We start from the raw sequence: 16,438 nt of genomic DNA on the forward strand, positions 1-16,438 counted from the left end.
ATGTCCCTTCAGATACGTTTGATAACAGTCCGAAAACAACAAGATGAACCAATCAGCTTTCTGCACCGTCTGTCGCAAAACGTTTTCAGAGCGGCTACGAAACGCGAAACAATCTATAATACCGTCGTCATTCTACGAGCCCTTGTGCCAATATTTTTCCATGCTCTCTCTCTCTCATTCAGTCGTCTTCGCGTTTTTTCTTTCCAGCCTCTCCGCAAGGCCGTGAGATGGCGCTTGCGTCGCCCATTCGGCAAGCCCTCGCTTCCCACTTTCCCGTACAGTCCCTCTGGTCTCCGATAAATCCCTCTCCCCATTCATCCCCTTCGGCCTCTTTACAACCGCGCTTCGCCTCACCGACGAAATTCTCGCACTCACGTACGCGATCGCCACGCTGCGACTGCCGCTCCTGCCTGGCAATGCTCCGTACATGTTCCGCGCCGGGATTCTGCAGCCGGGTCGAGTGACGGGGAGCGGATTGGCTCGGCTAACAGACTGATAAAGCTTTTTCGTAGACAGCCTGCAGCTATCTTGCTGGCTTGGTAAGCCCTTTGCTGCTAAGGTAGTTTTTCTAATCCCATTGACTATTTAGGGAAAAAAAAACAGAGTTTAGCTCTGGTTGTCATAATCTTTGCTCTTGTCTACAAATTTTGACTAAGCTACTTTTCAGTGAGGACTTCTATTTTTTACTACTAAAATCTGAATATTTCCGATAATAATTAAGAAGTGCCTCACCAAAATGAAAAGACAGCTCGCAGATGTTGGCCAAATTTACGTTAGATTTATCGTGTGACGCTCGCAACGTAATCTCAGTGTTACGCTTGTGATGTGCTTCTGGAAGTCCAGCTGTTCTCCTTGAGGGACCATACCTGGACGGCAACAAACTGGGCACAACGGACTCCGCAAGTTAAAACAAGAACAATGCCGAAATTTGGGTGGATTTTGGAAACGGTGGATGTACTTTTCTCGGCGGTCGTGTTTTGCTACGTCCTGCTACTTTTTGAGCCAACAAGCGCTGCTAGTGGTACGTATCAGCTTCTATGCTGGCTTGATTTTCTTATGCATGGTCTGTAAACTAAGCTGTGTTTAATAATATTGCTTGTAATTGATCAAAAGTATGTTTTTGTGCATTCAAATGCTTTGCCCTATTTGAATGTACACCCCACTTTCCCGTTTACAGGGCTGTAAAGTCATTTCATATGTCTAAAGGAACAAATTTTCCTCTTACAATGCCGTAAAGTTTATTTATTTATGCTAACAACTTTCTTTGGCCCCATTATTAGTCCTATGGCAGCTTTGTGTGTGGCGAAAAATTCGTGTTCATCTATTCTTGCGGCGAATACGTTGGCACAAGCCGTTGTTTTTTTAATCGTAGGCATTATCGCTATTTTGGCAGTTATGGTTGAATTGCGAACGACAGGTGAGAATTTTCGAAGAACTCTGTTGGTATTTCAGTTATAACAAACTAACGTTTGAATTGACTTTTATATCATCACTAAATTGTGCTCGCACTCATTTGCGTGATTGATATGTAAAATCTCAGATTCTTCGGCTGTTTAATTTGCCAAGAAGTTCAGTTTGGAGGGAGAACGACTGATTTGTGCATGGCTGCTGTTTTTTGTCCTTACTGATACTTCATTGTAACAATCCAAGATTGGAGAATTCTGGATCGAGACGTTGCTTCAGCAAGCCAAGTGCATGCCTGTTTGTTTTTTTCTTAACAGGAAATCCGATCAATAAGCGAAGTGATATTGAATCCCTGTTTTTTAGACGATACTAATAAATATGTCCCGAAGACAAGAAAGAACTCGCCACCACTAAGATAGAAAGAAAATAAAAATAGTGTAGAGAAAAAAATAAAGGGGTTTAGTAGTCTCATAGAAACAAACATTCAATAGGCAATGAATGCTGGTGTAATTATGATACCCATGATTCCTGGCTCATTGTGGTTTTAAATGTGAAACGTCTTAAGCAGCTTCCAGCTCTTTTAATGAAATTCATCAGGTGCACCTGACTTCAAGGTTGCTCTTTCGGAGACGCGTTTGAATGATTGTATTTGTGGAGGATTATCCCTAGTATATGCAAACGAGTTGTGTTTATTCGATAAATAGGCTCCGGAGTATTTAGTATTTCCAGAAAAATTATTTACCATGGTTGCACTGGGATAGCTGTCCCACAGACGTGGATAAGGGCAAAGAAAGAATGACAAAAGTCACGGTGCGATATTTCACGCCCGAGTCTTCTTTATCAGGCTTCGTTAATGAGTCACTTGCAAGGTTTTGGCAATAAAAGAGATCGTTAAAATGACGATGATGATGATAGTGTGTAGTATATAACAAAAGATAACAGAAAATAACAGATATCTTTGTCATATATATTTACCTTTTTCCTTATGTTGTTGGAAGGTGCATATTTTCGGTGGTTTCTGTTATTATTTCTCCTGTCGTAACGAAAGTTCTAATCGTACTTTTAGGAGCATTCAAACACTCAAATCGTCATGTTTGTTTTGGGGATGAAAAACTGCACATCTACAAGGTGGCATAAATGTAAAGTCTGGCGGAACAGAGCTTTCAACTCGCGTTCTTCGCAGTGTGGAGCAAAAGTATTTATATGTTTGGAGCAACTTTATTTATGCGCCTTCAACGGTAATGCGTAAAAAAGCATTGGCACCCAGCTTAACCATCTTGCGTCTACATTGCAGTGTTTCTTTTCCTACCATTCCCACTCAAATTAGGTAATGCCAAGTGGCCGACAAGAAGGGGCCACTCCCTGAATGAATTGGTAATTTCAAAGCTGTCTGTGTGTTTTTGTCGCTGTGTCGAGCCTCTTCATGCGTCTTCTTTCTTCTTTAGTTTTTAGCGCTGCTTTTCTTATTTGAAACTTCGTGTGTTTTTTTTTGCATCACGTCTCTTTTTTGTACCCCTCTTTCAAGAGTAATGCTACAAAAACTTAAGAAAATGAAAGCTTTCATTCAATCACGGCTACATACATTGCTTGTAGCTCCAGAGGAATGAATGTTGCGTAATCAAACGTGTCAACGTATGGTCGTCGTCCTCAAGCTTTACATTCATTTCTTTTTCTCGATGATACATCGCAAGAGCTCGCACAACGTCAGCAGTGCTATCTCAAAAGAAGAAGAAAAAAAAAGTGTGGCACATCGTCGCAGGAGGTGCATATACTCGCTGAAAGAGTGCAATTCTGTACTGCCTAAACGACATGGCCCCGCCGTTCTATAGCTGCCCTCGCTATTCTCATTTCAGGGCTTTTTCGTCGGTGCGCTCATTCAGTCTCCTCTTGTTGAGCGCAAAGGGGCGGAGAGGATTTGGCCCTATCATTATTCATTAATGCACCCGAGTCTTTGTAAGCCGTTGTTCCAAAATTAGGCGGCCGAGCACTTTTTCGCAGATTCAATCTCTACTTCTTGCCGCGTTCCATTCTGCACAGTCCCGAAGCCGTTCTCTACGTTAGCTCGGGTCTTTTTAAGTCTGTAAAGCGTATGTAGACGCAGACGGCACCCTTGGTGTCCGCATGACGCGTTATGAGGGTGCCTTTAATTAAACTCTCGAAAAGGACTGTACATGCGCGGCCGACTGTATATATCTCAAAGACAATGTCGGGGAAGTTGGCATATACTTGTGTCTACGGGTGTTGTTTCCGTCAGGGAACCTGTCAGTAGACGCGCCCGGGTCTTCAAAACCCCATTGTGCTTACTAGCCGGTTTCCTGTTTTTACTTACGCCTTTTCTTTTTCTAGTGTACAGCCGTCACGTGCCGCGCTTTTGTTAGCATCTAATGTGTGCCTTCTGTACAGCATCGGGTAACTCCGCAAGCACGTCATTTGTATTCATGGGCGCGATATTGAGTCACACGGCTATTCTCCCTCCCCTCATGGGATGAATAATCCAATGGGCGAATCATTTGAGGATGCCAGGTTATAGGCGAGAAGTCAAACAGGAAGGAAGCTAGAAAAACAGGCTGCTTCCACACAGTGTTAGTGATCAAGATAGTATGGCCAAGAGGAAGAACCGCTTCAGGTGTCTCATTGGGATATCGAGGTGAATAATTTAGGGAGGGAGCCACGTGACCATGGCGCAGGGGTGAATAACGCCGCGTCCCGCTATGCCGATTCCGTGTTTCAATTAGGTCGCGTATATCGCTCGACATTTTGGCTATGCGAGAGCAAGAAAAGGAGAATCGACTTCGAGGAGGAGATTGGGGCTTTCGCAAGGTGTCGGTGATCTCGCGACTGCTTGTGGAAATTCGTTTTCTTGTCCCACGAAGACTGTTAGGAAAACAGAAACAATCAGCAAGGCCCAATTCTTTTGCAATCAGCTGTGATGAATATTTTAGCAATAGCAACGTGGTAAGCTCCTCAACCTAATATTGCAATGCTCGCTCACTTTTTGTCAATGCAGGAATTAAATTGCTCAGAAAAAGTCAGCTTAATGAGCTTTCGAAGGGACGTTGCGACGTTGTATTTCGCGAGAGTATGCCGGTGCCTCACGACTACAAAACTGTCTTATACCATGATGATGTAGAATGAAATTAAAATATTTAAGTAATAAATTGTTTATTGTTTTCAATACGCATAGTTGCACGAAGTACATGAAAACGTGGTTTCGCTAAAAGCGTCAGTGTATTTAGATAGGGCAAATGTAGTTTCCAAAAGCTCGTTTACTTAAGTTATATGTCTCCATTCAAACGTGGACTTTGATTATAACGAAAAAATATCTGTTTAATTCTTGATATAGAATACTAATAAACAATTATAATATAAAGTAGAAACTGCAACAGCGAAATTTTAATTTTGCTGCAACATGTTTTCGAAAGGAGTGCACCGGTCAGCATAAGTTTTTTAATAGCGCTAAAATGAAGGTCAACATCGTTTGCTGGCAAATGGTTTCCGGTGTTCTTACATGTAACAAGCTTTCGTTTATCTCAAAATTGGTTCCATACGTTTGATAATTTGGCCATATTTAAATGTGCGCCATATATCCGTCTTATTTATACACACATTTTCGGTTTGGATTGTAGAATGCAAAATTGAGCTTAGATTTAAACCCATCATTTTTGATGCACGATGGCATTGAGGTTGTTGCTAGCTGTTAGAAACTGATAAAAGAGGGAAGAAGGAAGCAAGCAACAAAAGGGAGAAGGCAGGAAGTTTAACCAGAAAGACATCCTGTTGGCTACCCTACACTGGGGAATATGAAAGGGGACAAGACAAATGAGAAAGAGGGAATAAAATGAAAAGAAAAAAGAGGAGATAGACGGGCAGGCAGTTAACACATATTGTACGGGCTCTTTTTATTTGTGTTGACTCAATCCGTCTTGACTCTCGGGTTCGTGTCAAATATAATAAATTGTGTGTGGATGTGTGTCAACACGAACAATGCAGGTAAAAGTTTACACATCAACACAATCTTCAAGGGTAAGCCTGCTCACTATTATTAATGTACTCTTCGTAATAAAAGATAACGCTAGCCTAACCCCACAAGGGCTGGAAATAGTTCTCAAGCAGCTAGGAAACAGCGGCGTTAATGGGAAAAACAGGTCGAGGGAAGGTGAACTCTCCACACCCCTATTCCCTTATCTCTTTCCAGCACGCCGCGCTCTCGACGTTTACCAAGGGGCGCAGTTAGACGATGTTGACACATACCACAGACTTTGTAACCACCACGACCTAGCCCGTGCTCAGGACAAAGGACAGACTTGAGCCACCACCCCACTTCAACTATGACGATGGACTGCTCTACACAACTAACACGACGCACATGATGTGTGCTGTTCCTTAGTATGCACGCTTGTGTTAGAACTTCCGTGTTTTTGAGACAACAATGAATAAATCATTGGCATGAAGCATATTTCCACAAAAAAAAAAGCGTTGAATATAATACAAATTCCATTCGCTCACAAAGCATTCCCGACCCACTATCACCCTAAATATAAACATATGAGTTGTGTAGCAGCTTGAGTAGAGTCATTATACAAAATTATAACCACGATTTTTTGTTCTGATCCAGACGGTGCTTCTAATATTACACTAACATAATAAAAAAGGCCAATGAATCGAGAGGCCTATCTCCTTGTTACATGAAACCTAACAAATTCGAGCAACAATGGAGTCAAGAAAAGCAAGGCCGGGTTATTTGTAGTTTTCAGTTGATTTGTAATACTATATGACATTAATGTACCTGAATTCATGGGGAGCACCGCCGTGTTGGTCCAGTGTCTAAGGTATACTCGGCTACGCACCCGCAGGTCGCGCGATGGAATCCCGGCTGCAGCGGCTGCATTTTCGATGGAGGTGAAAATGCTGTAGGCCCGTGTGCTCAGATTTGGGTGCACGTTAAAGAACCCCAGGTGGTCGAAATTTCCGGAGCCTTCCGCCACGGCGTCTGTCATAATAATATGGAAATTTTGGGACGTTAAACCCAGCATATGAATCAATCAATGAATTCATGGGGACGGAGGCACAACTTACCGCCTACGGCCAAACCCCACTCGAATGACACCGCCTCATACCGCACCGGCGGCAAGTTCTCTCTTCGTCGACTTAAGTTGGGTTTCAGAGAATTCAAATTTGGATTTAGTGGATCGGCTAATCCATAGGCAGCACAGCTGCTTCTTTAACGCCTTAAAAGACGAGTGTCACTGCGGAGTTATTCAGCAGAGCAGAACTAGATATTATAAGGGAGCACGTTTTACGTAGTCTGGTCTAATTAGCCCAACTTTATTGGTAGATTCCATCGGAAGGTTTGAGTTCGTGCGTTATTGAAACACTTCGAGAACTTCCATACGTGTATTGTCAGGGCACAGTCGAAGGGAAGAATTTAACGAAATGACGTGGCGTCGCAATGACATAAGGCCAACTGATGGGTTCATTACGAGCTTAACATACACCATTATGTCCAATGTCCTAAATCTATAGTGCACAGAAGGATTAAAGCAGGGGTCGACCGACTTCTGAAGCAGAGGGCCGAGTTGGATATAGCCGACATTGTGGGGAGCGGAGAAGTAGCAATAATGTACAAAGCTGTAGTAGAAATTATGATTACATTCAAGACGTATGTTACAAGGTGGCAAATTACATAGTTATTAGCAAAAATCCCACTTAAGGCCCAAACTGCCAAGTCGGCTTTCAAGTAAGACACGAGAAGGGGAGGGTCCGTGTTTCTGACTTTGTGCTGGGGGACCGTAGATTTCTGACCTCTGGATTAGAGTAAGGAGGGAGAAGCTGGAACACCTCTTGGGAGACAAACCTCGAAGCGACGATGGCAGCTGTTTCAATTAACCGGCGGACATGTCTACGGCGGATGGGCATGTCATCCATAAACACAATTTCGACACACTATTCATAACTACAGTTGCTTTAGCGTCTCTACTTTCGCGGCCAGGCCAAACGAAGAACAGCCGTTCTCTCATGAGCCTACAGTTCAGACAGTAAATAGAGGCCGTGAGCAGCCTGACAAATGATAAAGTTCAGCTATGCTACCGAGGCACGTTCACCGAAGGCCTAATGAAACCAGGTTGAAGACATCAACTGCGCGGCAGCTCTGGGCGTCAGTGGGTTGCGGCGCTGCTGTCAATGAAAAGAGCTGTTGCAATCTGTTTCGCCGTCACGTCTTTGCACACGCGCTGATTGGAACCTTTCTGGCGCTCGTATGAGACCAGTAGTTCCGGCTTGTTTACGCGGCGCTCTGAAAAGAGGCTCGGCAATGCCGTTCCGCGCCACCTTCTTTCGTCCGCACTTCTTGCTCCTAATTGATGCTTTATTCTGGCTTTCACCCCCGTGTATACCTTGCAAACACCCCGGTGCATTCAACATACGCAAGATAGAACGAAGGAGATATAGCCTATTCCATTCGCTCAGCTGTGGGGCGAAGCAAAACAGTGAGGCGATTGAACGGGGGATTAGGGATGTGCCGTGGACGAAGAGTACAAGAAACGCGGCAAAAATATGTGCAAGATGCAGGATGCTAAATAGACTTAGCAAATGCGTCAAGAATGCCACGAAAAAAAATTATGAAAGAGCAGACGGATTCAGACTGGGAAATTCCTAAATGTCATCTTCCGTTGCAAATTTAAATGAAGCAAATAAATAAATAACATTAGAAATACTCGTGGTCCCTTATGCATTCGACTAAGACGACTTCAAGGTGAAAACAATCTGTTTCTTTACTTCTCAGCCGGCTTTAATGTCACAATGACGTCACAGATTTGGTGACATATGACGACATGACGACGTCATATGGTGTAGTCATCACATGATGATGAATTTTTCGCATTACTGAAGTCGACACAAACGGTCAATTTTCACGTTTGACGAGCCATACAAAGCTTTCCCATTTAAAAATAAGCGCAAAGTTCCTAAACGGGAATCATCCGAGGTATACTGCGGACAGCATGCAATTCATTATTCATGCTTCTGGTACTGCTGCGAATGTTTCGTACGAGTGTTGTGTAAAGTGCAATATCTTCGCATGAGTGCGGCAGTGATGCCACATTCTATCGAGTAAGCAAGCGAATACCTGTCACAAAATAAGCCCCCCAAAAAGTGGGAACATAATGAGTTCTTCCATACTTGAAAATGTTTTTAATTGTAATTAAATAAATGTAACTGAAGTACGAAGGGGAGTTCGAAAATTTCACCTAGTTGTTTTTTACAACAAAATAATGCGCCACTATGAACGAAAGCACATAATTTTTTTATATTGTTTTCGGGGTAGCCTCCATTCGGTTGAATGCACGTTTTCAAGCGCATGATTAACGTTACTTATCGTTCACCCGAACGTGTGCTTGACTTCAACGCTGAACCATAGGCATGCACGCGGGATAAGTGGGGTGGCCTCTTCCCCTAGTTACCTAAAGGGGGAGCGGGGGAAGGGGGGCGGTACGTTAAGCCTTCGCTCTTCTCGATGAGGATTGCTGCTCATGCTTAAGCAGTCACCTTTCAGTCATCGACACACACACTATTAGTAAATTAGAAAGGCGCGTTAGACGTGATAATCTTATAAACAACTATATTGGCAGATAAAATGCAAATAAGCCCCCCAAAACGCGACAGTTGACAGGAAAAGTTCACAAGTGACCTGGAGAAAAAAGAAGCCCAAATCCACTAATTTTAAGTGACACTGGCAACCATGGAGTGCGGTATTATAGGCAGCGTATGCACTCAGTCGATGATGATGATGATGAGGATTATGATGCACTCAGTCGTGTATTTCTCATTCGCTCTATCTCCCCCACCCCCACCCGCGCGCACGCACTCACACACACACACACACACACACACACACACACACACACACACACACACACACACACACACGCACGCACACACACACACACACACACACACACACACACACACACACACACACACACACACACACACACACACACACACACACACACACACACACACACACACACACACACACACACACACACACACACACACACACACATACACACACACACACACACACACACACACACACACACACACACACACACACACACACACACACACACACACACACACACACACACACACACACACACACACACACACGCACACACACACGCACACACACACACACACACACACACACTCACTCACTCACTCATTCACTTACTCACACACTCACAGACACACACTCACTCACGCACACACACTCACGTACTCACTCACTCACTCACACACACGCACGCACTCACACACATACTCACTCACACACACACGCACGCACTCACACACATACTCACTCACACACACACGCACTCACTCACTCACACACACACACGCGCACTCACACACGCACTCACTCACACACACATACGCACCCGCACACACACACAGACACTCTCTCACACACAAACGCACTCATACACGCACTCACTCACTCACACACATACTCACCCGCACACACACACACACGCACACACATACTCACTCACACACACACATACTCACCCGCACACATACACACATGCACTCACTCACTCACACACACATACTCACTCACACACACACACTCTCTCTCTCTCACACGCACACACAGACACACACACACAAATACACATACGCGCAGGCGCGCGTGTTTGTGTGTGGGACGAATTTTTTTTTCGCGTCTTGTACTCCCTCATATGTTCCTTTGTAGACCAGTTTGCGAAATGCGGGCAAACGGCAAGCGTGCAAGCGGTGCCAGCGGAGTGATGTGCAGAGAGGCTACATTTAACTATATCTGAACCACAGGCTTCTATCAAAACAGAGATTTTTGCGATCATGTACAGTATCGCTCACCAGAACCGACGGCCGTGCACGCATTAATGGGCTTGTGGCGATCCACTGGCATGTTATGCGAATGCTGTGTGATCGAGAGCTTTCCTCATTTACATTTTTTTCTTTTTCTTCTGCTATTCATGTTCTCCAGTCCTTTCTTTTTAGCCCGTTTTCCAACCTCTCCTTTGTATAATTTATCTAGGTTTATTTTTTACATTATATATGTAATCATCTGGTCTTGCTTTTCTAGGGAAGTAGCTAACTGAAACATGTGTTTAGTATCGCAGAAGCGCACCGAAACCTAATGGGCGTATCTGAGCAGACTTCAAATGAGTTTCGAGATTAATCACGAGAGGGATCAGGCTGCGGGGGGTGGTAGGCGTTGAAGCCTTCTTTTTTCTTTTTGATGAATATTAATAGATGAATAGAGTTAAATTTACCAGCCGTCTGAACCACTCTGCGGATATTAGATCAGAAGAAGACGCAAGAAAAAGGTGGTTAAGGAAACTGATTGTTAAACTTCGTTCTCTAAGGCAGCTTCCGCAATATTTTTTTTTATCTTATCGACATGATTGAACATAAAGAATGAGGCTGGGTCTCTTTGATGTCGTACGCGATTGCGGGTTTCCCACAAATATTTGAAGCACTGAGGGCAGGCTATTTGCAGCAAGTTTTTAATTACACCACTTGGTAGATGAGACTTCAGAACTTAGCAATCCCGTGTTGTTCCGTCATCCGAATTTCTAACGCTCGTTTTCCGTTTCCTGTTTATTTGCTGTGAAACCAAAGCCATCAAGATATGCCTGATTTTGAATTTCCTTAAAGCTAGCCTACAATTTATGTTATAAAATAGAAGACGTGAGTTGAAACTCTTAAACGTATGGGAAGATGGCGACTTGATTTTTTTGTCGCTATAATAAACCTGCAAGGGTATTTCTTTATGTTACTTTGCTCCGTTACAGTTACTGATTAATCAAGCAGACTCTTTGTAGTATATGTAATTGTAGTATATGTAATTGTAACGTCGTAATAGAGAGAGAGCGATGCAAGGAAAGATAGGGAAGTTAACTAGGCCTACGTAGAATATCTTGCATATACACTACAGCGTTTCGGTGATAGAAGAAACGTGAACTCTTTCTTTCTTGTCGTTTGCTTTTTTTTTTCTATCAATTACAATATGCCTGAAGTGAATTCTGAAGAGGGGTATATGCAAGGGCGTCGAAAGACTCAAACAGGCGTCTAAATTTTTCATCGGTATGCGTAATCACGGGCTTCCATAGTAACGTCGTGGGGTTAGTATTGGTGTTTCGAACTCCTAGCAACGCTGATGCAAACGCGGGTTGTCGATGGCCGCAGCGTAGGGGTGGTTTCCTTCGTTGCGGCAAATTTGCATCTCAGTGCATCTGTATTCCGCACCCGTAGAGCCAAAGTACAATTCGAGTTCGTTTCCTTTTTTTAAAAGGCCTTGCAAGAATATCTCTCTTTTTATCTGTTTTCTTACTCACTCAACCATACAAAAAGCATTTGTTACATATGCAATATAAAGGACCGGTCAAGTGAACAAGGTAGGTGGCTCGTGTTTCCGGACTCGATAGGCTGAAATCACTGTACACTGTGAGCGAAGTGAATGCTCTGCTTTGTTTGCTGCTTATTCCTTCCCTCGAGCAATGAATTCAACAGCATTGTTGTGTTTACGTGTTTCCTGTTTAGTTGCTGGCGTGTCCGTGTCTGTACAAGTGGCGGGAAACGCGCAATTGTGTATACAATCAATCGACCGATTGATCCATCGGTAGGTGAATGAATAAATCGATTTGTGGTTTGATTGATCAATCAACCAATCAATCAAGTTGCATATTTTAGTGTGTGATTAACTGTAGAACAGTGATAGCCGCAACAACTGTAGAAAGTTTAGCAGTGTAGCAGAAGCTGTACAGATGGTGCACATTCAATTATTCACGCGCTTCATTGGGGTTCTCATGTCATAATGCGCCATGTACTCGAATATAGCCTTAATGCGAAATGTCATTGCGTAACTGCGTTAAAAATTCACACTGACGCTACAAGCATAGAAAGATTTATAAAGGTTCTGAAAGATTATACAGAAATGAAAAGGCCGAGTGCTAAATTGATTGGCGTTCAATTCTGGCGAAAACGCTGCCTTTATTTACGACCCTCATTTTGATGCACTTTTCTTCCCTTTCTCTTCTTGTATTAAAAACGAGAATAACTCCGCTTTAGGTACCACGCGGAAGTTCAAAACATGTTCAAGTTCAAGACAAAAAAGCTGCTATAGCGCAGCTTTTTTCCTACTTTCCATGCCACAATTGTTTCTTGTTTGTGTAAATCACGGTGTATCGTTGTGGTGAAATAAATTTCAACTTTCAACTTTCAACATTTGAGTGCTCTCTCAAAGAGGGAAAAATATTCGTTGCTTTCTTTGAGGAGACCTGATTTGTCACATATTGAAACCTCCGGCACTCCACGCTTGCAATCAATCCATCGCGTGGATCGGACGTACCCGGTGGCATAACTAGCCGAGAGGAGGTTGCGCTTAGTAGGACTCGTAGCATCGTGCGGGCGCCGCCTCGGCATCATGCCATTCGGGCCTCGCGGACATCCGAAACACCGCCTCTCCCAACGACATGCCCCTTCTGCGTTGCCCCAGCTACAGATGCAACACTCGAGAGGCAATGCTAGGGAGCTGTTCGGGCCTTCACAAGGTTCGCATTCAGCACCTACCCGGCGTTATTTACCAACCTGGTCGGCCACCTGACTTGACCCACTGGACGCACTGTCCTTGTATTGCGTGCTCTTGAACTTAACACAAGTCGTCCAACTCTTACTAATTTAACTTATGCCGCATAAAATACTCGTGCCAACCAAAAAAAAAAACATTTTTACTTACTTCTGAGTGGCATGCATGCGTGAATTTCTGCAAGGGGAATAACGTCTGCCTTTAAATTTAAGTAAATCAAGGCCCACCAAAGGGCGTAACAGGTACACAGGTAATCTTTTGCCTTTTTTGTTTGGCGTATATCCGTGTTTTATTTGGTCAGAACATTTCTCTATTTGAACAGCCGTTTTGGTGAAAAGCTAAAATGAAATAAAAATCTCCGCCATACAGCTTTCGTTATTCGCGCTGAGTTCGATCCGCTGCCGATGAATAAACGAGCGAGGGGTCAAATAATCTAACGAAGTGCATGGGCGGAGCGGACCTATAGAAATAAATACAATACATCGGGCGTCCACGTTTGATTTAGAGCATAAAGCGCACGGTACCCGGTACATTGCCAACCGACTGTTGTATACGACACTTCTCTGTGTCGTATGTATATACATATATATTTAGGGCCATGTAGTGGGTGCATAGCAAGTTAAATAACGTTACATGAGCTATAAGTGTTTCAAGTATGCACTAAAAAGAGTGCATGGCTATCGCGTTGAAGCTTAAAGGCGAAGCTTAAAGCTTAAAGCTTAAAGGTTCCGTTTTTTTTTGGGGGGGGGGGGAGGGGGGGTGTTTATTGTCAAGCGTGTGTCCATGAGTGTGCGCTTTATGAATATTGCATGCTTTCGGTAACACAGAAATCTTTACCATTTAACTGTATCTTGGGCCTTTTAGACCGCCTCGCGCAAAATAGGTATGTGATTAAGATTCTATTTACACATTTGGATGCAGTTGGCAAACTTCAACTGCACCTTGAATGCAAACAATGAAAGACTCTACTTGTGCATGTCATCTGAAAAGGAAAAAAATACTGTCTCAATTTTTAAATTATATTTTACCGTGATTTCCGTGAATGTTTCTTCTCTATATCCCTGTCCTTCCGTCCCAAATACCCTGCTCTATGCAGTGTTACAAGTGGGTGATTTGTATACGCCGGCTAAATTATATGCCATTCAATAAACGTTATCTCTCTTCCTTAGGCCAGGGTGTAGATACGGAGTTCAATACATGCTGAACCTACAACTGCAGTAAGAACACAGAGTAAGAACACATGACCCTACGTGATTTATGTCGACGAACGCCTCTGAGACCTGTCAATGGCTTGCAAGTTATAAAGTATTCAACTTCGACTAACGTGTTCGATGCTTTAACCAAAAATTATTTAATTAAATAAAAGCATTAAACCATCCTTTAAATTGGATGCAGACATTTCTGTGCATGTGTAGTTAGAATACTTCTTTGAAAACTTAGATTAGACTTGAATCCAAGAGAAAACTTGAACCCAAGAAAAAACTTGGATTAGATTGGAACAACTGAAGAGACCCTCAGCACTTCTATGCATCATCAAAAAGAATAAGAACACCGTAAAAAAGTGACCGAGTCAGAAAGTAATCAACCCATGGCATCATCTTGACGTGCAGTTGAAAATTCTCACGATGACGGTAGCAAATGAAACATTGGGGTTTCTCTATCCTCGTAAAAAGAGCATACTCAAAAGTTCAGGCGATTTCCTACAAAAGTGACACACATAAGAAATCCGTCACAAGTTGGCTTCAATAAAGGCAGGGGCCGCAGGCGTCGACACTGCACTGTGGTGTTTGTGAATTGACTGCTCGGATGCTCCAGGTTGGCGCCGATCCAAACCCATACAGCTCGATTCAGATGTCGTGGGCAACGCGCTTCAAATTAGGCCATGAAAAATGATGCCACCCCGCTTGAACCAGGATAAAAAGAGAGAAAGGAAAAGAATGGTGTGAAACCAAACAGGATCGTTCAAAAGAACAACAGGGGAGATGAAAGCCGCGGAGAGTGTCATCACCACCATCGTTGTCGTTTTCGTGGCACTCGACAAACGACGTCTTGCCCGCCACTACCGTTTTTCTCGCGCCGACGTCAGTGCACTGCCCCAGCGTTCTTCGATGTGTCTAGAAAACGTCCAGAAAGTCCAGAAAACGCGGCCCTAAAGGTGCCCCGTCTTGCAGCAGTGGTTTTTTCGTTTACAGTGCCACCGACGGTGCCTCAATATTTTCTTAGGCTCATATGACTGGGATATGTACGTTTGTAATTTCAGCTATGCATGCACTAAGCTTTCATTCAAAGAAGCGCTCACTTCCCTCTTCAAAAAAAGAGCTCATTGCGCGTAGCGCCAAACAAGGTCCGTTATATATATATAACGCGGACCAGCAGTTAAGAATCCATAAGTCCTTACGATATCCTTCCGACCTTTATAGCAACTCTTCATTGTGACTTTTCTATTTTGTCGGTTTTCGAATTGCGCTCCATGTACTATGTGTCGCATATATTCTAAGTTTGTGAACGTGTGTTCGAAGAGCACGAGCTCACCAGTCAAACACCATCACAAACTTGCCCAAACGCACCTGCGTAAATATCGCAACCTTGAAAAACATCAGGCACCGAGTATAGTAACGTCATTACGTATTACAGTTTTAGCTTGATCATTTCACAATTGCTTGTTCACCCCCTCCCCCCATTCTTATTTACGCACGCACGCAGCTGTTGTTTATGCACGGCATATTAAATTATTTATTGGCCATGAAGGCGTCAGAGTCGGCAAGAAAACAAGAACGACTCTGTTACGGAAGCCCTCATTCCTATTTGCTTCTTTAGCCGCTTAGTGAAAGTCGTGCAGTGGGGCTGTACCCAGGCCTCTCACCTATAAAATGTCACGCAGCTCAATTAAATGGCTACTGACACAAAATTGTTCACTTATTGTTTTTGTGTGTGTGTGTGTGTGTGTGCCAAATGATAGGCCGAATCCGAGAACGCAGAAACCATACCGGTAAGCGTGAGTGGTGCGCCTTTAAAAATTGATTACAGCATGCTTTTAGAAGCTAGTTTCTGTTATTGCTGTGCACTGACGTCACGACATGACATGAGCAGTGCCAGCAGGTCCTAGTATGCGTACGCGCAAGATTTCGTGACCTATCCTCGCCAGCATGTCGCTTTTTCGATCGTCTGCTTCTTCCGCTGCGCGCCGCACGTGTTGCAACTGTCGCAGCAGGGAGGTCCAACGTTTGGATGACGGCACTTTAGCGCTGGACAATCGGTGCGAATTCAGATGCGATTTGTCGATCGGCTGTTCGTGCCAACTGTCGCATCTGCGCGGGAGTGTGACAAGGGGCGCCACTGGTGGGAGCCCGTCGCAGATTTGTTCCTCGCTATCTCGATAGCCCCGATCGCCCTGGTATT

At 43.8% G+C, this 16,438-nt stretch overlaps 1 protein-coding gene across 3 annotated transcripts in view; it reads left to right on the forward strand.

Annotated features, from left to right (window-relative positions):
• The first annotated feature begins 393 nt into the window (after nt 1-393).
• Nucleotides 394-16,438, forward strand: part of LOC119172630 (kin of IRRE-like protein 2) — a 65,998-nt gene continuing 49,953 nt past the window's right edge. For all 3 annotated transcript variants that reach the window (XM_075892653.1, XM_075892655.1, XM_075892654.1), the window contains exon 1: nt 394-1,021. In XM_075892653.1, coding sequence (XP_075748768.1) covers nt 919-1,021 — 103 coding nt within the window. In that variant the 5' untranslated portion in view covers nt 394-918. The remainder of the gene's footprint in view (nt 1,022-16,438) is intronic.

Source organism: Rhipicephalus microplus, chromosome 4 (genome assembly GCF_043290135.1).
Source record: "Rhipicephalus microplus isolate Deutch F79 chromosome 4, USDA_Rmic, whole genome shotgun sequence".
Taxonomy (NCBI): Eukaryota; Metazoa; Arthropoda; class Arachnida; order Ixodida; family Ixodidae; genus Rhipicephalus; species Rhipicephalus microplus.